The sequence below is a fragment of the Ambystoma mexicanum genome, chromosome 8 (assembly GCF_040938575.1).
Source record: "Ambystoma mexicanum isolate Mex_15411 chromosome 8, UKY_AmexF1_1, whole genome shotgun sequence".
Lineage (NCBI taxonomy): Eukaryota > Metazoa > Chordata > Amphibia > Caudata > Ambystomatidae > Ambystoma > Ambystoma mexicanum.
In genome coordinates, this window is record NC_090929.1 from 1,717,668,713 (window position 1) to 1,717,691,545 (window position 22,833).

Here is a 22,833-nt window from a genome sequence, read left to right on the forward strand (position 1 = left end):
GCTTGCTGCTGTCCCTGTACTCAAGATGTTTCGCTTCCTGAACTCAAAACTAAGGATCTGTCAGTGTCAGAATGTCCAAAACAAAACCACCCTGTGTCCAAAGTACTATTCCGACCCTCACAGTCTAAAGAATGTAATTTTAAAGTGAAAAGGATAGTGTCTTTGTCCTTCAGTGATCTAGAAACGTTGACATGAGCGAAGAAATAAATAACTTCAACAAAATGGATATTGCTCTTTACTGCAGAGGGTGTCTCCCATCGCCTGGATTCTTCTTCATGTTTTCTTACAACTAACAGTGCTTGTCTTTCCTCTTGATCAATGCTAAAATAATACACAACTCTGTTTGGTCTTTGGTGTGTCAGGATACCTGGTGTACTCTCCTGCCAGTGCTTCTTATATGCACACAGTTGCAATTGCCTGGTATACTCTCCTGCCAGGACTTCTTATAATCACACACTTGTAATTGCCTGGTATGCTCTCCTGCCAGGGCTTCTTGGAAACATACACCTGTAATTGCCTGGGCTGCTCTCCTGCCAGGGCTCTCGACTTGTGTGCCTTTGTTCACACTTCCACTCTTATTAATGTTTCACATTAGCCTTTTTGGCTAGTTCATTCTGTCCACTGTGTAATGCCTTATTAGTATTTCTTAAGTGTATTTGAGGCACATACTTGCAAACTTCAAAGACCATCTTCTTTAGGGGATACATTTTCACTTTCTCTCTCACTCTGGTTTTGAAATGTTTTTCTCTCTTTCTCCATTTTTGTTATTGTCAATAATCCACATATGGCGTGTTCGCCAAAACGCTCTGGTGGTCCCTTTGACCCAGTGTGGACCCACCAGCTCTTTTTGGCATTCTTTTTCCACCTGCAGCCTGCCGGTAACAATCTTTTGATGCTTTCTTCCTCGTGACCATCGACTTTCCACGTCCCTGCTTCCTGTGGCTCCAGCTGCGCGTTTCTGCCTCGCACGGGTCTCTGGTAGGTGCACTGCTGCTTTCTCCTAACTGCAAATGCCCAGGATCTCAGCGCTGGCTTCTGGCATTCAAGCCATGTGCAGGCTTCTTTGCGCAGCCTTCTGCTTCTCTGCATCTGAGCCGGTTCGCTCCATCTTCCTTCTCCTAGCCCGGCAGTCGCACAGAGAGCAGCCCGCTCCCACCAGCAGTCTTCCTCTGTTGCTGACGGTCCTGGTTTAAATGTCGCAGGCACAGATGCACACTCCCAGCAGCTAAAGCGCTGTCTGTGCTTGGGGATTTCCTTATGCATTCCCCACTCCTCTTCCTCGTCACAGTATTGAGGTGTTTCTGGAAACAGTAGTCCCCTTTTTGTAGCTTGCATAAAAACATCGGATGAGTGTTCCAAATGCATTTTGATGGCAAGTCAGTCACAGAGGATTGATATGTAGAGTTATAGTGGATGACTTTAGAAATTTCAGAAGGCACGTCCGTGTTTGAAAGTTGGTTCACAGGGTGTAACAAGAGTAATTCAACACGCTCCATAGAGAGCAGGAGAGGAACTACAATAGGCCATTGGAGAGTTGCAAATGGGAGGTTTATCTTGCAAGGGAAAAGGGGGATGCCATGTCTCACCCTCTGATACCATCACCCCCCTCCCCCTGGAGGCGGTCTCCCCCATGTGATCCTCCCTCATATCGCCAGCCCCAGGGTCAGGATCAGGTAGCGGCTGCCGTCCCCTGGCCACATGGGAGGAGGTCACCACCAGAAGTGCTGATGCAATTGGATTCATCACATACCGTTCCCCTAATGCTGCTGGTTCGCTCAGCACCTATTGGAAAATGGGAAAGGAAGTCTATATTGCGTGACCGTGCATTGGTATCCTTGCAGAGGCTAATTCATTTTAATGGAGAGTGATCTGTAACAAATCTAAATTCTTGGCCAGTGAGGTAGTATTTAAGGTATGACACTGCACATTTCATTGCCAAGGCCTCCAATTCAATAGTGGCATAGTTCTTATCTCAGGGAAATAATGTGGTACTGATGTAAATAATGGGGTGTTCAATACCAACAGGATCGTGTGAGAGAACTGCCCCCAATCCAACATGTGAAGCATCTATCTAAAGAAGGAATTCCCTGTTGAAATCTACCACATTCAACATGGGTTCACTACACAGAACGTTTTTAAGTTTGTCAAAACAGTTGGTCTTCATCCCTCCACTTTATTTTGTTTTTAACAACTTGCCAAACAAATGAATAATTAAACATTTCAATTCCCACGGCACCAGAAAAACCCTCCCCTGAGGTGTTCTTTCTGCCCCACCTAACATAACTTACCTCTACTTCAAATTTGTACTGTGTCTTGGACCACCCACGTCACCCCCCCAATTCACTAACTATTCCCATAAACCAATAGATGCCCTCCTCTTGAAACGACAACCCTCACACAGCTGTGTCCCTGAGCACAAGCACTTGTGCTCCCCACTGCCCCAACAACATCCCTAACCACCTGTTAAACTTCCTCCTTGACTTACCCTCTGCCCCTTCAAATACCGGCCCCCTGCAACACTCCTCAGTGACAACTTTGTTCAACCACATTACCTTGAGCCACACTCCCAAAAGCCAGCTGGGTCCCCTGTTATTTCCATAGCAAAGCTACTCCTCATTAGTACCCGGCACTCACGTCCACGGGATTACACTGAAAGGTGATTGGCTCATTTCCAAGCCATACCTCAGTGTAATTCCATGGATGCATGTACGTGCACTGCCTGCGTTCGATCCCGGCGGGGGCGTGGCAGCCCTTTAGCCCATGAGCAGGCTCGAAACGGGGCAATCCCCGATCCGAGCCTCCCCAAGGCTGGAGGCTGCCTTCGTCCCCCGCCGGGATCGAACGCAGGCAGTGCACGTACATGCATCCATAAGTTTTATTTGATTTTTATTTTATTTTTTAATTTTTTCCTCCACAGCCCTCCCCTGCAAACTATCCCCTCCCCACCCTCCCAACCCCACTTACCTTCTTTTTTCTTCTTTTCTCTGGAGCGAACGCGGTGGGAACACTTCTGTTCCCAGCGCGTCTGCTCCCGATGGCAGCCATGGAAAGGGAAAAAGGACTACGTTTTCCCTTTCCCGGAGGCCATTTTATTTGATTATTATTATTTTATTTTTTAAACACGTCAGCGTTTCGGAGCAGAAAAAAATGCTGTTAGTTTCCCGGTCCACGGTAATGCCCCTGGGCCCTCCATACGGCCCTCGCTATGCTCAGGCCTGTAACTACGGGCCCTGGGGGCATTACCTGGGGTGGTATTGGCCCGCTGTCTCGAGGCTTATTGCCACATTAATTTGCCAAGCCATACCTCATGCGTGTACTATAAATTCCTCCGAAACCCTCTGACGCTCCCTTCCCACCACCAACATGCACAGCAAATAGACCCCTCTAAGCTCCATATCTCAATAAAACACAGTTATGACTGTGTTCTCAGTTGTGTCCCAACAGACCGATCTCTCTCCCCACATTCCCCGCCCCAATAACCATTCGCTGGCCATAATTCCACATCTACGGCAACTCACCTCTCCTTCAAGACCCAATCTGCAAAAGAAAATAGTTATGAGTCTCTCTTCGCCATTGCCAAACAACCCCCCTTGTTCCTGCCCTTGTTCCCAATCTGCCCCCAATTCCAGGAAATCTCTACTTATATCCCCTGAACTTCCCTTATTCCAGCACCACCCTGTTCTCCTCTTCTCTGCTAGTCCCCCTCCAACTACCTTCCCAATCCCTTGCGCCAACCTAATTCCAGCAACCTTCCCCCCTCTGCTCACTCCCTCACTACCTCCAAACCCTCCCCCTGACCCCCTAATACATTTGCTGCCAGCACTGCCGACACAAACTTACCTCCTAAACCATTCTTCTTTTACCCCCATCTGTCTCCCCAAGACAACCCATCCTCACCTGACCAGCTCCTTACTCCCACTACGGAAACACCTTCCCTTCCTGACCCACCTTAAAATCACGCCTTTAACCCCCTTCTTCTCGCCAATGCACCTAAACCCACTTAGACCTCCTGCCTCTGCTATCTTGTTACCCTCCTGATCACACTTGCACCCCACCCTCCATCACCTTACTGCCATTGCACCATGTTACCCACCCTGCACCAGGGGCCCACTTGCACCCCCGTCCATGCAAGCCCATCTCCTCATTTCTCCTCTCCGCCACTGCACCAGGTGCCAAACCTGCGCCCCCATCCATGCAGTCCAAACCACATACTTGTTCTTCCAGCACCTTGCGTCCATTACACCATGTTTCCCAACTGCACCAGGGGCCCTCGTGCACCCCCATCCATGCAGTCACCTCTCATCACTTCTCTGCCACTGCACCAGGGGCACTCCCGCACCCCCATCCATGCAGTCACCTCTCCTCATTCCCCCCACTGCCCCAAGGGCCAAACAAGCAGGTTCCTCCAGTGCTGTGCGTACCAAATTCCCACCCTAACGCGTGCCCTGTCTCCTGCCCCTCATGCAAACCGGGGCTACTACTGTACGCTTGAAACTGCGATATCCGTTTAACCTCTGTGAGTCTCTCTGTATTGACTCTGTGCCGCTATAACCCCTTCAAGTCCCCCAAAGCTTGCTCACCTTGTTGTGCGGCAAGCATGAGGGCTTCGCCACCTTCTTCCACGCCCTCCCAATGACAGCCACCACCCCCTATCAATTTTTCAGTTACACCCCCCTGCCACCCTCCCCCGCCCTACTGAAACCCAACTTAAACTGGCATATGGACCTTTCCTCCCACCGCCTTGCCCCGCTCCTCACCCTTTGCCTCTGTCCCCTGCCTGAAAACAATGTGTAATCGGATGCCGACCCGCACATCTGCTACATGTGTGTTTAAATTTGCACATCAACCTCGTGCAGCCTTCTTTATTGAAAGGCCAACATGCTGCTGAGGGCTGACCACTGCCTCCTTCCCCCTCCCCCTCTATGGCGGGGCAACCAAGAAAGGGCTGGTAAGACACGGGTAAGCCACTTGCCGTGTGTACCGTTGGAGCCGGCCTCGTCGGCGCCATCCATAGCAGCCAGAGATCCAAGTCGATCTCCCCCTATACCGCCTGGCTGTCCTCTGCCAACCTTGATCTGAACTCCTCATCATAACGCACCCATGCGAAACCCCCAAAACTCATGAATGCCTTCCTAATCACATCCATATACTTCAACCGTGCCACACACCTCTCTGGGAATTTCTCACAATAGACACTTGCATAGATGATAAACACTGACGTCCAATTCTCGATCGTCACCGGCACCTTTGGACGCGAGGCCAACTCCCTCTCTTCCTCCTTAGAACCCTCCTTCACTCTTTCCTCTCTGTGTAATAGCTTGAACAAATTCCCCTGCCCATATCTTATCCTTTGTTGATGTCATCAAATGCGCTCCCAATGGTTTCGTAATGCCCATGTATGGCAACTTCCTCTACTTTCCCGTTCCCTCTGCATCCGTCTCTTTTGGAATCTGTACCTCGGGTGCCAAGGGCTCAATCGCCCTGTCTGCACCTCCACCGAAGAAACCTTCTTTTCCAAAACCAAGGCCCCCATAGCCTGCAAGCCAAGCTCTCTCCTCGCCCCTTCCACCCCTGCCTCTTGCCCTCAAACTTGTGTCCCCCCTTTGCCATGCCGCTGACCATTCCCCTTCCTGATCACCTCTTTCTGCCCTGCCGACGCCCGTCTGCAGCCTGGCCTCCACTCCAACGCTTCTCATCTCCTTCCTCACTGGGCTCCTTCTGCAGGGACAAAACATGTCAACAGTCACACCCAACCAGTCTCCTCCCTGACCTCTTGCCACCCAGCCGCTTTGCTCCTGGCTTTCCCCTTCCCACTTTAAACCCCTTCTCGCCCTATCCCTCTTCTTTACAACACTGTACCCTTCATCCTCCCACTGCCTCATGTATTCTTCCACCCCTTCATCATCCCCCATATAATACCATGGCTGTTGCGAGCACTTGCTCGGGCCGGGCAGATCCTCCTCTTGTGAGCCCGGGCCATCCGCCCCGCTACTACTTCAACGTCTTCTCGGCAAAGCCATGTAAACCCCTTCCTAGTCCTCTTCTCTCAGGCGAGGGGTCCTCTCCTCCACCCTCCGGTCCTCCGTGCCAGGGGCCGTAGTGCGCCTTCTAGTCTGTCCTCCCAAATCTTGCAGAGGGGCTGTTCTTAAAACCTCTCCCGACTCATCCTCTGGAACAGCAGGGGCTGTACTATGCCCTCCACCCGAAATCCTCCTAGCTGGGGAGGCCGTTCCGCACTTCTCCCTTTACTCACTAATGGAAGGGGACCGCTCTCTCCTCCTCCCACCTGCACTCTTCTGCAGGTATTTTCCTCCCTTACCCCTCCACACTGCCGCCTCTCTCTGCACCCCAGCACCCCCGTCCTTGCCCCCTACCAGCCATGCACCTTTTTGCAACCTCCTACCATCCACTTCTTCCACTGAGTCTTTTTTCCCCAACCCCTACCTGACCCCTCTCCTCCCTCCCCTAACCATTTGGATGCTCTCTTTGTAATCTCCCTCCTATTCCTCCTGCCCCCTGTCTCCCAAACTTCCCCCCTAACGGCCGCCAGACTACATGCCACTACAGCGGCGAGAGCCCCATCTGCTGCCGCCCTCTGCTGCGGCCTTTGTCCACCGTCAGCCCTTTCACCCATAACCTCCCCCACCACCCCCTCAAGCTGGGCTTTGGATGCCCTGCTAATAATCTCTAACGCCATGGCATACACCAATCCCTTCTTCTTGAACCCTTGCCCCACCATGGCGCACCATTAATAATCTAACTGAGTGCAAAGAGATGCCCCTTGCTGCTCTTCCCCCCGAAATAACCAGCCTGCAGCCAAAACCTACCCGTGGGACTGCCCAAGCCCAAATGGCTGTGACACTCATATGCCAGATATAAATAAAACCCATGTACTCTTATTTATTTATTCATCCCTTTATTTATTTGAATTTATTTATTTTTTAAATCGCTGCCATCTAGTGTTTATTCCTTCTTTAATTATATATTTATTTATATTTTTTTAAGTTCACTGCACGCTGTGCTACCGCTAGGGGCAACTCTACGGCCCCCTGGCGGTACAAACCCGGCCCGCACAGCTGCCTGGTCCGTGCAGCGGCCTACCCACACCTGAGGAAAAGGAAGTTGCCTGCTACAGCTCCCAAGAGCACAGATCACTCCACACGCTTAACACCAAAAATCACATACTGGCCCTTTAACACGGCACACCGCCCTCTGGCAGTGTAGTGCAGTCACTGCACCCACACACGCAAAGCCGAGCCCTCAAACTAAGCCAGGAGCTCCTGCCCGGAACCTCTACAAACTATGCCTGCCTACCGAGACCCCACCACGCACTTGACAAATCTGTTCTGCTGCCCCACTAATGAGCCCAGAACGCACCAACGGACCTCCACAAACCCTGGCCCCTTCCCCTTAGCAACGCGGAACCAGATGACGGACTCGTCCGCTGTGAAAGCCCCGGCAAGGTAAGGTGGGGGCGGGGGCAATTTATTTACAGTGCCCCTGACTATCTGCAATAAAATTATAAAAAATGCACTAAAATTCCTACCCGCTGCACGTCTTACCCCACTATCACACTTCCCAATCCTACCTCACAGCACAAGCTACACTAGCAGGTTCCCACTGAAAAGCACTCGGCCTAATAGGCCTCATGCAGGGAAGGCTCGAGAGCAGGCGACCCGGACAAACGTTCGTCCCCCAACTCCATTCCCAAACCTCACCCTAGCTCTAATTGCAATCCGTGGTCTACCCTAAACCCTTAGTGAACACTAACACTTCAGTGTGCTCAGCCATTTTATTAGCATGTTACTCAGAACCAAAAAACAAATAAATAGAAAATGAAAAATTAAGCTATCTCCATCCCCATCACCAGCTCTCAACAAATAACATAGTCATTGCTCTAGCTCTAATGTTAGCCTTAGTGTGATGCTGGAAATGCTTATGGAGGGACAGGGCTCCCTAGTCTTTGTCCTCCCACTTATCTGTGTGTTTTCTCTGCATTCTGCCACTGAGGTCCAGCCTGTACCTCTGGCATGCAGCCCTTAATGTTTCCTTTTTGTGAACAACCCCCATGGGATACCCTTATGGCACCCATTGGTTGGGGTACACCCTTGTAGACCTTGTGTGTTGTTGGCCACTTGTGTCTTGCCCCCAGAGCAGGGTATGGGCAGGTGGCAGCTACATGCTGACTTGGCAGTGGCTTTGAGTGTCCTCCATTTTTGGGACATCCAGTCCCTGCCATAGGAATCATTGGATTCCTGAAGAAAGGCAAGATGGCCACTTTGGCCTCTTGGTTCTATTGCCTCTACACCTTGTTTCTAAAAGTCCTGGGAAGCCCTGACACTGTCCCTTTCTCCTGACTGGCTGTTGGGTGAAAAGATCATACATGGCTCTGGGGTTGCCTACTGTCAGACTGGCTGGAGCTTTCCTAGGGGCTTTGTGTTGTGGGTGCACCCTTGGGGTGGGACCTGAATGCTTGGAGTCTGAAGTCAACTCACATTCTGTGTTGTGGGTGTCTAGTTTTGGTTTGTGTGACACAATGCCTGAGATGGCCCTGACTGAAACTGTAGCGTGCTGAAAGGCTGGGTGCTCGCTCCAATCCACATTCTTTGGTATGGGTGTTTGGTTTGGGTGAATGGCCTGATTGGCTGCCTACCTGCACGAATGCACTTGTGAATGATTGGCTGCCTGAGCCTGGCTCAGCCTCAGTGAATGGGGAACAAATGTGTATAAATAGGGAGCTCTCACTCACCAATTTATTCAGAATCTAAGTTCAGAAGCTTAAGTCGAAGCTGAAGGAAGAAGCTGTTATCTAGAGTCCAGCTGGAGGAAGAAGTCTGCTGCTGCGTTTTCTTCACTTAATCCGAAAGCTGACATGTTCATCCAAGGACTGTTCCAAGAGAGGACCTAGATAGGAAACCTCTTCCCGAGCTACAAGGGACTATTGTGCACCTGCTACTCTTCAGCAGAATTACCCTACAAGCCATTCCTGTGTGCCTGCCATCCAGAGAAGGGGGTATTTGTGAGTCCAGAAGAGGAGTACCTGGACATATTGACCCTAAGAAGTCCAACTGTATCGCCCAGGGTCCAGAAGAGTGTTTGTGGCCGCTGGAAGACAGATTGCTGTCTACTGGCCGTAGGAGGGATACCCTGTCATAGTGCTGCTTGACACCCAGAGCTTTGAATGTTCCAAATCTCTTGAGAAAACCTTCAAAAGCCATCCTTGCAATGACAGCTGACCCCTTTTTCCCACCAAAGAAGATCCATGTTTGCTGTGTGCAGAGGAAAGTCTGCCTGTGGGTTTGCTCCGAGGGTCTTGCTTTGATGAGGGTCCGTAGTCCAGTCCAGTGGTCGAGTATATGTTGCCAGAAGCCATCCAGAGGTCCTTGCTATGGCTACAGCACTGAAGAACCAAAGGTCGATAAACCAGAAATCCTGAATCCTGCAACCTGACACCTATTTCAGCCACAACACCTGTCACGACCGAAAGGCATCCAAGGTCCCCGGGGGTCTTATCTTCTTCAGCCAGGCCTTTCCGGACTCCACTGCAATTTCACCTTCATGGGACATCCTCATTCAACTGAGATTACCGCGAATACCAAACGTGGTGCCTTTCCGACACTGTCTAGTTCCTCCTTTTCTCTTGGCCTCCACAGCCCAGTGACTCCTTCTTGCAAAGGGGGTCCATCCTTCAGGGGTCCCATCGAGGAAAGCAAAGATACTATACCACTTCACCTTCTAAAGCACCAAAGGTACTAGTGTTTTCCAGCCTCAGGAATCATCCAGGGGTCCCAGATTTGTCGGGGATCCTGTTCTTCTGCGGCATCTCAGGTATTTTGGGGTACCTAAGCAGAGCATAATTTAACATATTTGGAGTGGGCTGTAATAGACAAGATAAAGAACACTTTGACCTTTCCTTTACAGGTTCCCCAGGTTGGGGATCCTCACACAGTATCACTATTTAAGTCTTTTTAAGTCACTATTTAAACTAAACTAAACTAAGTCTGAAGAAAGTATGTTACCGTAGATTTCTCTAAATGTGATTTCACCAAATATATTTCACAGAAAAAGGTAGGGGAAATGGTATATGTGTACTGCATAATAGGTGGGGTCTGGGGTAAGGGTATAAGTTAGGGTAGGGAGGGTTGAGGGGGGGCTGCAGGGGTCTCCCCCACATTAAAAAAAAGAAAAAAGATCTGTTTTTTTCGGTGAAATGGATTCAGTGAAATATCCAGTAGGAGAAATATATTCAAATAAATCACATACATCCAAGAAAGTATCCTGCCTATGTTCTGAAACTAGCCTGCCTTTCTTCCTTGATCTATGCAGTTACCCCGTGCTTAGTAATCCACATGCTTTTTAAAGACTGTCAGCAGTTGGTGCATTTTTTTACTAATCTAAGTATAGTGTGAGTTTAAGTCCTGTTGCCATTACTTGAAGAGAATTGCCCAAAGTACAAAGTGTTAATATTTATATGTATATATTTTACTGAACCATATTTTATATAATGAAGCTGTGTTATCACCTAACATAGTGTGTGGACATTCCTTTGTGGGGGGTTTGGGGACTACACAGTGCTTAAGAACCAGCATGCATCACCTCCCGAGAGCTTTGTTGCTCATCCAAGCTCCAATAGAGAACCTTGGCTGGGGAGCTCTGTGCCTCTGTCTCAACCATATAGAGGGCAGAAGTACAGATACCCCTCTCCAGTCTTTACACTTAGCCTTACCCTAAATGCAATTCTAGCACTTCCCTAAATGCTTACTTTACACTAGCCACTAGGTCAACATCACCAGCACTCTCCAACCTCTATATCCCTTTCTTTAATACTTACTGTTAGGGAGAAGTCTCAGAAATGTGCTAATTCCCTCAACCTTAGAGACCCCCAGCAACTTTGCTGGATTTTGAGGACTTGATATTTTTAACCTGGAGAGAGTGTAACCCTTTTTCCCCACTCTCTCATGTATTTTAATGTGATTTTGAACTCTGTCTCTTTTGGTTGTGGAGTCTGTCAAACTCCATAGGCATCATCTTTTACACTGTGCCACACAGCACCCTCAGTGTAGTGACACAGGGAAGCCTTTCATGCTTTCCCAAAGGGTTAAATACCTTCTCTGGGATAAACTACTGTTTCCCAGAGCAGCAAAGTGAAATTGACTTTACTTACATTTGTAACTTTCTAGACCCAGCACACACTATCTTACAATAGGGTGCTGGAGGGGTTACCTAACATCCCCTTGGTATAGCTTCTCATGTAACATGTTTTTGTTACCCGTTCCTCACTGAATGGCTGGTGGCAGTGGTTTCATTTTAACTACTGTGGTGTCCATTTACCGCGGGCTGCATTCTCAGCTTCAGTAAAGCACCCAAAGGTGCCATTTTCGTCAAAATGGCCCAGTCTTCTTTTTTCAGCATTTCTTTGAGGAAAGGTCCTTCTTGAGATTTACTCTCTGCGCCAAACCAGGTTTGGTCCCATTGTTCGCTTTGCTTTTGGCGGGTTTCACGAGTGAAGCTCGCCTCTGGCTCCAGGATGTCTGGGGTAGGCAGGAAGTGAGGGAGGTGCCTGAAACTCCCTGTGCTTAGTCTCCTATTAGACCTGAATGCACTCTGTGGTGATTGGCCGGCTGACTGTCCGGCAAGGACAGCTACCCTGCTGTGTGACTGACAGCTAGGCTGGAATGAATGAGAGAGAACTGAATAAAAGGCAAGGCTTTTGGCTTGGAAGGCAGAGGCGATCACTGGGTGAAGGAACCGAAGAAGAACTTGAAGAAGACGCCTGCTGCATCTCCTGGACTGTTGGTTTGCCCGGTGAAGCCCTGCTGCTGTGCTGAAACTCTTGACAGAGAAACCCCTGCAAGGACGATTTCTCCCCTTGAGTTGGTGGGACCAATCAACTCCAAAGTAAGCCACCTGTACATTCATCTCGGAGCTGGTTGAATTTCCACAGAGTCGCTGCTGGAAACAGTATAGCCAGGGAGAGCAACACCAGATTGTGTGCATTGCTTTTAAGCTGGCCTAGAGCTCCAGGAAGATCCTCCGGACTCCCAGGAAGCAGGACTGACCGAGCCTGAGCCCCCTCAACAGAGTGCAGGACCCCAGAAGCAAGGAAAGTCCTTCTCGACAGCCAGGAACTGCGGTAAACGCGAGGAGCTGAAACACTGAACAGCCACTGATTTGAAGATTGCCGTTTGCGAGCAGTGACCATCCCATTGCAGTGCAGGAGTCCCCAGAAGTCCTCCCTCCTGTCCCCACGACTGAGGCCCAGGAACAGTGAGATCTGCAGAGCTGATCAGGAACAGAAGTCATCTGCTGCACTTTGCTTCAATTTAAAAACTACTGTACAAAGTCTGAGAGAACTTGCCTCTTGCTGTAGAGTTGCTTTTATCTTCTACCACTCGCAAGTCTAATCAGCTTGTGGCCCTACATTTGATTCTTCTCTTCGTCAAAGACGTCTAAAACACTGTGCAAAGACTTTCTACTTACCTGCAAAGAAGTGCTTCAGCTCATATAAGACTTTTGCCCATTGACTTTGGCTTAGCCTCTTTCACTGAATGACTCTTCCTGGGGATCTGAAAGTATTTGCCCGCTTAAGAATATTTGTGGTCTCTTGGTTGTTCTAAATAACCTTTTCCTTTTACTCATTACTATATGATTCTAAATGCAACAGTGATATATTAATGTCCCCAGCACCCCAGCAATTGAAGTCACCTGAGGGTGTAGGTAGTGTCTGTGTGGGCCATCCCAAAAGGGTATCTACTGATTTAGAGATATTAAGAGTGTGTATTTCATGAAGTGTATTTGAGTGTTACTTTTATATTGCTCCCTTCTGAAGAAGGCTTTATAACTGACTCATAAATAAATTAATAATTGTTTATGCAAGAAACCTTGTGTGTAAGGGTTTATTTGAATACCTGTAACTGTGAATCTCTGTTTAACTCCCCTACAACTCACAATGACCCCCTTGAGATAAGCCTGGCTGCTCCACACGCTACCAATCTGTGTAGTACAGACTTATACCAAAAGTTGGGTTTCCTATACCTGTAGTTAGAGTTGTTTGTAGTGTTGCCAGAGGGTACTGCATACAAACTTTGCCTAACACTTACCCAAACCATTGCTCTATCAACCTGATCCTTACCATAAATCCTACTCTAACACTTACCCTTACACTTAATCTACCCTAAGATCATCAGTCGTCCTGAAAAAAACACTGTGACCCTAACTCTTAGCCTAAGACTAAACAACAAATTTACTCTAACCATCACATCTATCCTTACCCTAACCTCTATACTAACCCTAAATCAGGCCATCAAAAGCCCACGGAACTCTCCTTAAACCTAAGACTTAAACTAGCAGTGCTGTATTTTAGGCTATTTTTAAGGTGCATTTTTATTTTTTCATTCTTCATTAAATGGTTTAAGGAACATTCTGATCAACATATAGTAAGATGCGCTTTAATCCTGCTGCCGCCAGGTTGATCAGGGTGGTGTCAGAGCAGTGATTTTGTTAGATTTATCTGCTGCTTTCGACACGGTTGACCAGGCTATCGGCGGCTGGCCTGTCTGGCCAAGTTTGGGCATGGTTCTCTGCCTTCTTGGGCGGACTGCTCCCAGTCTGTTCTAAGCCTGTACTATTATCCTGCGGTTTTCTGCAGGGCTCTGCACTCTCGGCAACACTATTCAATATCTGTATTAGGCCACTTCTCCGCCTTATCCATTCCCATGCATTCCAGTATTACTCCTATGCCGATAACACGCAGATTATAGTCCGCCTTGATCTTACTCGATTGGATACTGCTGCATTGCTTAGGGGTGGCCTTGAGGACCTGGGATCCTGGATGGCTGAGAATTGGCTTAAACTTAGTGGTGACAAAATGGAGGTTCTCGTTGTCGGCACCTCCAGCACTTTGTATTTCTGGACGGCCGTTTTATGCCCTACTTCTTTGTGTCCTTTTCCTATGCCTGTCCCCTCTGTAAAAAATGTGGGTGTAAAAATCTCTTCATCTCTATCCATGTGCGACCAGGTTGCGTCAGTCTGCAAATCTGGAAATTCAAACTAACAATCTTGTGGAAAGTTCTTCCTTTCATTCTGGCCCAATTTCAGGCTCCTGTTGGTGTGGCTCTCGTACTCAGTACTATAGACTTTTGTAATTCGCTTTACCTTGGTCAGCTCTGTTATCTCATGCATTGCCCCGAGCTCCTCCAGAATGCTACAGCTAGGTCTGTACTTCATCCTTCACAGGGTGTGCATATGTCTCCCCTACTTGGTCAGCTCCATTGGCTCGAGCCTTTTATAAGCTGGGCGTGGAATACCTTCAGACTAAATTCCTTCCTTATGTTCCATGACGCCCGCTTCGCTCTGAGTCCACTTTCGTGATTCAGGTTCCCCGGTTTAGACTCTGTCGTATGGGTGGCCGCTCTTTTTCAGTCGCTGCAGCCAAGGTCTGGAACTTTCTCCCTCACTCTCTGCCTGCCACTCCTGAGCATCTCTCCCTTCGTCGTTCTTTAAAAACTCTTTTGTTCTGAATCTTTTTTTATTTTTATTTTTTTTTATTTACTTGTCTTTAATCCCAAAAAAAAAGAGATTTTTACAAGAGTGCAGTTCAATCTTCACAATTTCATTTCAATATTCACAATTTCATTTTGCCTAGTGTCTAACATTTGGTACGATCCTTGCAATTAGATTATTTGAAGGTTCGTTGAGCCTCCAACCTCCACTTTCACTTTTGTTCTTTCCATTGGCAGGTTCAAAAGTTTCGCAGCAGCCGTGTGCCATCGAGTCTTTTCTCCTGTGATTAGCCGATTCCACCAGATATGTTCATTCCCCACAAATGAGGAGGCCGTCAAAGGGGAAAAATAGGCGATCCTGGCTTGGTGAAGGGCAGGGCAGCGCATCAACAGATGTTTTATTGATTCAATTTCTTCGGAGTTTGCACATAGCCTACAGGTTTTTTCCTCTGAACCCGTTCTAATATCTAGAATTTCCTGAGTTGGTAAGACATTTAGGCGGGCTTTTAAGAGGGTTCTCATCAATAGTTTGTCGGGGTATTTTTTGCAATACTCCATGGATTCTTTCAGTTTATTGGTATTCGTGGGAAGGTGTGCTAGAAGTTTGTTTGTTGCGGCTTTTTCGATCGTATTGATCCAATCCCAACATTCCAGTTTCGTTTTTATCCTAGTTGGATTCTTCTTCAGTTCGCTATTGTCAGTAGTTTTTGATCCGTAGCCCACTGGTTCATAGTATGGTTGGAGCCATTTTCAAGTTCTTCTGCCATCATTTGATAGATTTCGAGACTCTCCGGGTGAATGATTTTTCTGTATAGCTGGAGCGAACTGTGGTCTACCACTGCTTTCAGAGACAGAAGGCCAAGTTCCCGCCTTATAGGAGCTATCGCAGTAGAGTTTGGTAGACCCAGGACAGCTTTCCATATGTGGCCTTCAAGTTTCTGCCAGAGTAGCAGAGGGATTGATGGTATGGCCTCCATGCCGTAGGTCAACGACGGAACAATTTTTGCTTTATAGTAGTTTATTGCCGGTTGAAGTGAGAACTTCCCATATTTCTGGTCAACAAGTCTCAATTGCGCTGTTAGATTTTTCATTTTCGACCATAGGATGGATTGCATGGTGCCAGATTTCTTCGAGCTGTCGAGATGAACTCCCAGATATTTAAAAGAGTCCACCACTTCAATTTGTGTCTCATTGAGATGCCAGTGAAACTGCTCTTTCTTTTTACTGGTTGGTTTTTGTAAGATCATTATTTTTGTTTTAGATTTGTTAATCTCTAAGTTGTTCTCCTGTATGTGCGTTGAAAGATTGTCCAATTGACGTTGGAGACCCACCTGAGTAAGATCGAGTAGAATTAGGTCATCCGCGAACAGCAATCTGGAAATTCTTGCCGAACCTATTTTCGGTGGAAATGATCTGATCTTACTTTGGCTATCCTTGAAATCTCCCAAACATGCTATGAACAGCGCCGGGGCCAGAGGTCAACCTTGCTTCACCCCGCGGCACGTCGGGATGGAATTTGATGTTATGCCTTGATTGTTTAGGCGAACCTTTATGCTGGTGTCACTGTGAAGACTGATTATGGGTTCCAAGATCGATTCCGGACAGTCCCAAGTCTTCAATTTCGCCCACTTTTTGTTTCTGTCCACTCGGTCGAATGCTTGGGATAAGTCGCCAAACGCAAGAAAGATCCGAGGGCCTCCTGTTAGAACTCTTTCCTTGGGTATGGTCAGGCACATTATATTTGCGTTGGTACCTGCATTTTTCTGAAAGCCTGTTTGCAGAGGATCGAAACATTTGGAGGAGAGAGCCCATTTTCGAAAAATGTGACAAGAGGGTAGAAGCGAAAATCTTCCCAATAACATCAAGAAGGGCTATCGGCCGATAGTTCAGGGGATCCTCTCTGGAGCCCTTTTTGGAAATTGGGACGATCAGAGCTTTTGACCATGATTCCGGGACTGCTCTTTTGTCTCTGCACATTCTGAAGATTGCGCTAATAAGCTTAGACCACTCGTCCGGATGTTGTTTTAGATCACAGTTTGCCAAGCCATCTGGTCCAGCTGCTCTTGATGAGTTTAATTTCATTATTGTGAATTTGATGTGACTAATGTCCGTCAAATCCACCCATGCGGAGTCGGTGGCTTGTGTAAAAACCTCCTTGTTTCCTTCTGGTGGTTGAAACAGTTTCGAAAAGTGCATACTCCACTTTTCTTCCGGGACCGGATTGATCATGTGTGAATTTGCCAGCTTATTTGGTTTGTTTATCAATGCCCAAAAGTCTCTGGATTTTTTGTTGGCAAGTGCCTTCAACATCTGTTCGCCGTCCGCTTGATAGAGGACACTTCTTGAATTTTTCAGCCATTGCTTGTAATGTCTGGTTTCCACCTTGAGAACTTCCCATTTTGATGGTAGGTTCCAACTCACTGCTTCTCTTCTTAATTTTCTTAGGGCTCTGCGTTTGGTGACCAGAGTTACATTGTATTCGTGGGTGTGCTGGATCGACTGTGTATTGCGGCTGTTTCTAGGTTTTTTGAAGGCCAGAAGTAGTGGGATGTAGCTCGATCTAGCCACGCCATCTTGCAATACAGGATCAGACATTAGGTTTGTAAACTTGTCTGTAAGTTTACAGACGTCTGATACGATCATACGTAGTCGAGTTTGTTGCGGATTTGTCTCAATTTTTGAATCGTACAACTGTGACATTGTACCCTTGTATGTGCATGAGAGATTTAGTAGGTTGTGGTCGCTGTGTCTTGTTTTGACGACACTGAAGGAGATTATGTTGAGATATAGCGCATTGGAGACAAAGATATAATCGAGAGTTGCCGATGATGTGTCACGTTCCCAAGTTGGAATCAGGGCATCTAAGTCAGTCACCATGGCCGAATTCCGAAGAATACGAGATTTCATAATTGCGGTCCATGCCAAACCCCTATTTGAGGAGGTCGAATTCGTAGATTGTTTTCTTTGAGTCGGGCTGCATGTTGCGCAATTAGCGTTGCGGTCACCGCAGATCAAAATGTTAGAAGAATTGTAGTTGATTGCGATGTCATCAATTGTGTTGGTCACTTCTTCGCACATATTCTCAGTTGAGGTCTTTTGAGGATTCCAGTACACATTTATTATTGCTACTACATCTTGTGTTCCCGACTTAGTGGAGAAAGATCCCGGATTCCATGTGGTGAGGACTGCCAGGATTTCGTAGGTCTGTTTTATGACCTTTATAATTGAAACCCCGGAACCAGCCCGGATCGCTGTGAGTAAACCCGATGAGGGGCGGCCTAGTGGTCCCTTATGGGCTGGAGATATTTCAATGCAGTAGCCGTCAAGTGCCGGTTTTTCGTGGAGCCACGTTTCTTGCAGACATATGATGTCATAGCAACTGAGGTTGTGGCTCTCAGGTTCTGTGTGATGAACATGTCCCCTGGTGTTCCATGATGCTATACTTAAGATTTCACTCACAGGTGGTGACGCAGACGAATGGGATGTGAGTATCGTCGACTTAGCATCTCTCGATGGTTGCTATCTTTTCAACCCTGGAGTTAGATCACTGCGAAACCAGCTCCATTTGTCTTTCTTTGTTGATTTTTCTGGGTCCGTCGGGGTTTGTTTGGTGGCTCTTCTTGCGGATGTGTCAACGGTGAAGTTCTTCGTTCATGATCTCGAAAACGTAGAGTTGTGGCTGGTTTAGTGTACCGATCAGACTTGTGCTTTTATCCCTTCTCTTCTCTGTGTTCAAATCTTTCGAAATCGCTTAACTTGTGTTTCCAGTGGGCTGAGCTTGGCACTCCTTCTGATGAATTGCCGTCGGGTCTCTCAGTCTTGTACGATTTAACTGTTGGACTTTTCCCTCTTCTTCCTGATCTATATAGATCTTCAGTTCTGGATTTGAACCTGTAGTTCTTCATTGGGGAGGTTCTGTGGGCGAGTCTTGGGGACACTTTGGGTGTGACAGTCTGGATCTCGCATAAATTGAACCCCAAGTAGGCTAATTCCTCGTAAGCATCTTGAGAGAGTTCTTTCAAGGCTTGTTTTTTTATGTGTAAATACGCCTTTGCGATCTTCTTTCTGTGATATGGCTCAATCAGGAAAAAATCTGACCTCCGCAAGTTGTCAATGTCAGATCGATTTTCACCGACTGTGATGCAAATCGCTTCCTGTAGTTCTGGATCTTTGTTACTTTCTAAGGTCGAGGGGACCTTGTTGTTAGGGTTTGATGCACCCCTTTCAGGTACCACTTCATTTCTCGGGGCCTCCAAAACTTCTCTCGATCCCATTAATTGGTTCTTGATGGTCGATTGAATCTGGGCTTGATTGGACAGCCCAGAGGTTAATTTCCTTGACTTGCACACCGGTGGTAGGTCTTGTATGGCCTCCAAAATTTCTGCATCTGACAGTTCTTTAGTTTGGTCCAATTTTCTTTTAAATTGTTTGTTTATGAAGTCTTTCAAGGCGCTAGAGAGAAGTGGTGCAGGAAGAGGAGCTTCTCCAGTTTTCTTTGATCTGTTTAATTTTGTTTTTGCGTTTATAGTAGTCTTTTTTTTTCTTTTTTGAGTTGGTTTAATAGCTTCTTGAGGCTCTTTGACTTCTAATTCCGATGCAGTTACTGCTTCCAAATGGGGACTGGGCAAGTCCGAAAGCGTGTCCGTATGAAGAAGTGCACATGGATTCCTTAGATAGCCAGGCAAACTCTTTAGGGTCGCGCAAGACTTTTTCCCTGTTGTTGCAGCAGTTCCTTGTACGAAAGTTTCAACCCAAACTGTTAATGGGGGGGCCAGAGGGGCCGAATGACTGTCTGCATTTCTTGACATTTCTTGCGAGGCATGATACTTGGCCTCCACCGTGGTTGTCATGGCATTTGCGCTGGAAATTGAGTCCGTCGTGAGGACCTCGGAGGGGCCTTCTGGTTCAGACGGTCGAACAGCGTCGTTCTGGGGGGACTTTGGTGCCATAGCGGAATCCCGTTCTATGGAGGCGTCCGTCTTTGCCTTCGCCTCGGCGGCCCCACTGCCCACAGCCACACGCCCATCGCCCGCGGCCTGCACAGGGACCCGGGCCATCCGTCCTTTGACGGGTGAATCCTGCGCACCTCTCGTCTCGTTTCCAAGACGGGGGGGCAGAGCCAGACGGACGTGGGAGCGGTTTCCAGGGGGAATGGAGCAAGCCGGCTGTGTTACGGCGGGACGAGAGACATCCAAGGACCCCAAGCCCTGGGTCCGAATCACTGGAGAAACAGGTATGGCAGGTAGTGTGTGCGCGTTTGACTCAGCGATTTCAGAAAGGATTTCTGGGTTCGCCGCTTCCGCATCGGAGTCCGAAATGTCTGACACGTTTAGGGACGTGTTTGTCGATATGCTTGCTGCATCAGAGAGGGTTGTCGAGGCACTGAGGGGTTCTGCCTCGGCCCTATGGGTAGTTTGCAGGCTTTTCAGGCTTTGTTCTTTGCTACCTGTAGAAACTGTTGTTTGGGTCGGGAAAAAGATAATGTTCGACGTATTTGTAGTTCTCGTACTGGCCGCTGGTGCGGCTCTCATTTCCTTCGGCGGTACTCTTTGATCTTTCAGCTTTTTGGGGCCTGGCGTCGGTGTTAGGCAGAAACCTGTGCAGTTCCCTTAGGGAACACTGCAAAAGATTTAAGACTACAGGTGTTGGCAGTAAACCCACTTGGTAGCAGTCTGCACCACCCAGATTTACCTGGTAGCTGTGGCTGAGCAGTCAGACTTCCCTCAAGAAGAGTTAGGCAGTATGCAAAGTATACACAATAGGCACTCAGATACAACAATACAAGCAAACACTGACCAGAGCTTTGGTATCAAAGTATATAATTATTTATTTAAAAACACACAGTTTGAAACACTCCAGCACTCTTATTGTAAAATATTCTAAACACAATTACTATTGTAATATATACACCCCTTTTTCCTTATCAGATAAGTCACTGTAAAACACCACTTATTTTCATACAGAGGTGAGCGCTTAACTAGATGGCTCTCCAATAAGTTTGTGAGAAAGGGAGGGAAAAAGACAGAATATGGAAAGGTACACCACTCTAAGATTCAGGAACACTATTAGCAAGGCAGAAGAGCAAAAGTCACTGGTGAGCCAAAGTCCAAAGGCTGGGCCCACTCGTAGAGAGAGCAGAGCACAAATGCGCCCAAGATCACACAGTCTTTATAGGGTTCAAAAAGAGTTTAGAGAGGCTTAGGAAAGTTTAGCCAGGGTGTCCCAGGCTAACCCAGGTTCGAAAGCCGGGGGCTAAGTCTACCCCGTACAGTCGGTAGCAAGGAAAGCCAGGCGGGACATGGTACCTTAAGTGGCAAGGATCCTCCAGCGGTGGCAGTTGTTCCTGGTAGTGGGTGCAAGTTGCGTCGTCGTCCAGGGGAAGAGAAGATCTCAACTTGGAGGAAAGATGAAGATCGTTGCACTACCAGAGCAGAAACCAGCCGCAGAGTTTTCCGGTTAAAGGTGGTACCTTTGTTTCGCGGTCGTGGTAAAACGTGGTATCCCGGTTGCCGGGGTGCTTGGCACGGGCAAGGCGGCCACGAGGTACGTCAGGAAAGCGAAAAGACGATGAAACTGGTTATCCCCACCAGTCAAAGGAAGAAGACTCTCCGGCGGGAGATCTCCTCTGTCGTTGGGAAAAGTGGTGAGGCAGTCCAGCAGGGCTCCACCGGTGGTGGTGTCGTGGCAGGTCGGCTCAGCTTCTCCCTCGTTGGATTCTTAGGTCCTGTGGCGACTTCTGAAGTTCCAGTCCCCAAAGCCCTGCTTTAATGCAGCAAACCCCCATTCACTCAGCCTAGCTGTCACTCAAACATGCTAAGTGGTGAGCCGGCCGGCTCACCACTTGGGCCAATCAGGATGGAGTGCGACTTGAGTTGCCTAGGCAATTCAGTCCAGGGTGCCTACATTTCCCTCCACCCCTCGTAAGTACCCCAGACAGAGTGGCACCACTTTGGAGGGCTTCTGTGGAGAAGCCCGCCAAAAAGTGGAACAAAGGGCTCGACTTGGGTTGGAGTCACAAACGCCATTTTAGAATCAGGTTTTGGCAAAAAATACCAACCGGAGAATTAATATTAATTAAATAAACCGGCGGTATGTTCGAGGCTACCGTAAATAATTAAATAAAGATAGTAGCTAAAACAATGGGAAATCCCATAGGAAAATATTTGCGGTTGAATATAAAAAGTAGTATCCACTGCCACCAGCCAAAACTCGATCAGGGGGGACGGAGACGTGCCCCCTCGACTAACAGACCCCCCCAGCCAGTACGTCCACAATATGATGGTTTGTACTGGTTCTGTTCAGAATTTAAGACTAGTAAAGTCAATGGTGACTTTACATGCCCTGGGAGACAGTAGTCAGTCCCAGGGTATGGAGTCTATACTGTGGGGTCACTATGACACCCCTGTGTCACTGCACTGAGGGTGCTGTGCAACACACATCACAAAAACACATGAAGCCCTATGGGGTAAAAGACCCCATAGCCCATTAAACACATCTAGATTCAAAGAAACACACTCAAATCATGGCCAAGAGTGAGGGTAAAAGAGTCTCACTCTTGGCAGGAGAAAAAATGTAAACCCCAAAAATCCAGCAAAGCTGCTGAAGACTCACTAGGTTAGGAAATTCAGCCTAAACAGAGAATTCTCCCTAACAGTTGGGCCTGGCGTTGGTTTGATTTTGGTGTTCTTATTATCAGCTGACTTCACAGAGCTCCGTAATATTCGGAGGCAGGCCTCCGAGCCGAAGGAATCCATTGTAATAGCGTTTGCGGGCTTATTAGGCTGAGTCCCAGCTATGCCGGTCTGCTCCATCGCCTCCATCGTCTGCAGCAGACTGCAGACGACTGCTCACCCTCTGCTCACACTCCGGGCGTACGTGCGCTTTACAAGTACCCTTAACATAACATAACAATCCAGAAAAAACTTCAATCAAAACACAAACAAAAAATAACCAATGAAGAACAACAATTTTGCATGGCTATTATGTGAAATTATCAGAACACAAGTCAAAATGAACAGTTCCCTTATGTACCCTCCCTCCCCCTTTGTCCCTCCCTCTACCCAACCCCCTTCTTAGCATAAACAATGTGTGCATGGTGAATAGCGCAGAAATACTAATTGGCAAATATGTGTGGAATATGTTGCTAAACGTAGAGATTAACGAGGTGTGTCGGGGGGACAGTGGAGGCCGATTACATTTTCTGACAGTCTCAACTTAATTCTATCAAGTTGAGGTTGCCTTCCTCTCACTTCACATTCCCCCTTTAATTACAGGGATCTATAGTAGTTCCATTCTGCGTCGAACTGGGTGTGGGATTCCGCTAGCATGGCTG

At 47.8% G+C, this 22,833-nt stretch overlaps 1 protein-coding gene across 1 annotated transcript in view; it reads left to right on the forward strand.

Moving 5' to 3' along the window:
* The window catches only part of LOC138473483 (deleted in malignant brain tumors 1 protein-like), a 293,221-nt gene that overhangs the window by 75,718 nt on the left and 194,670 nt on the right, over positions 1-22,833 (forward strand). The window contains exon 3 of the mRNA XM_069612127.1: positions 17,512-17,519. Coding sequence (XP_069468228.1) covers positions 17,512-17,519 — 8 coding nt within the window. The remainder of the gene's footprint in view (positions 1-17,511; positions 17,520-22,833) is intronic.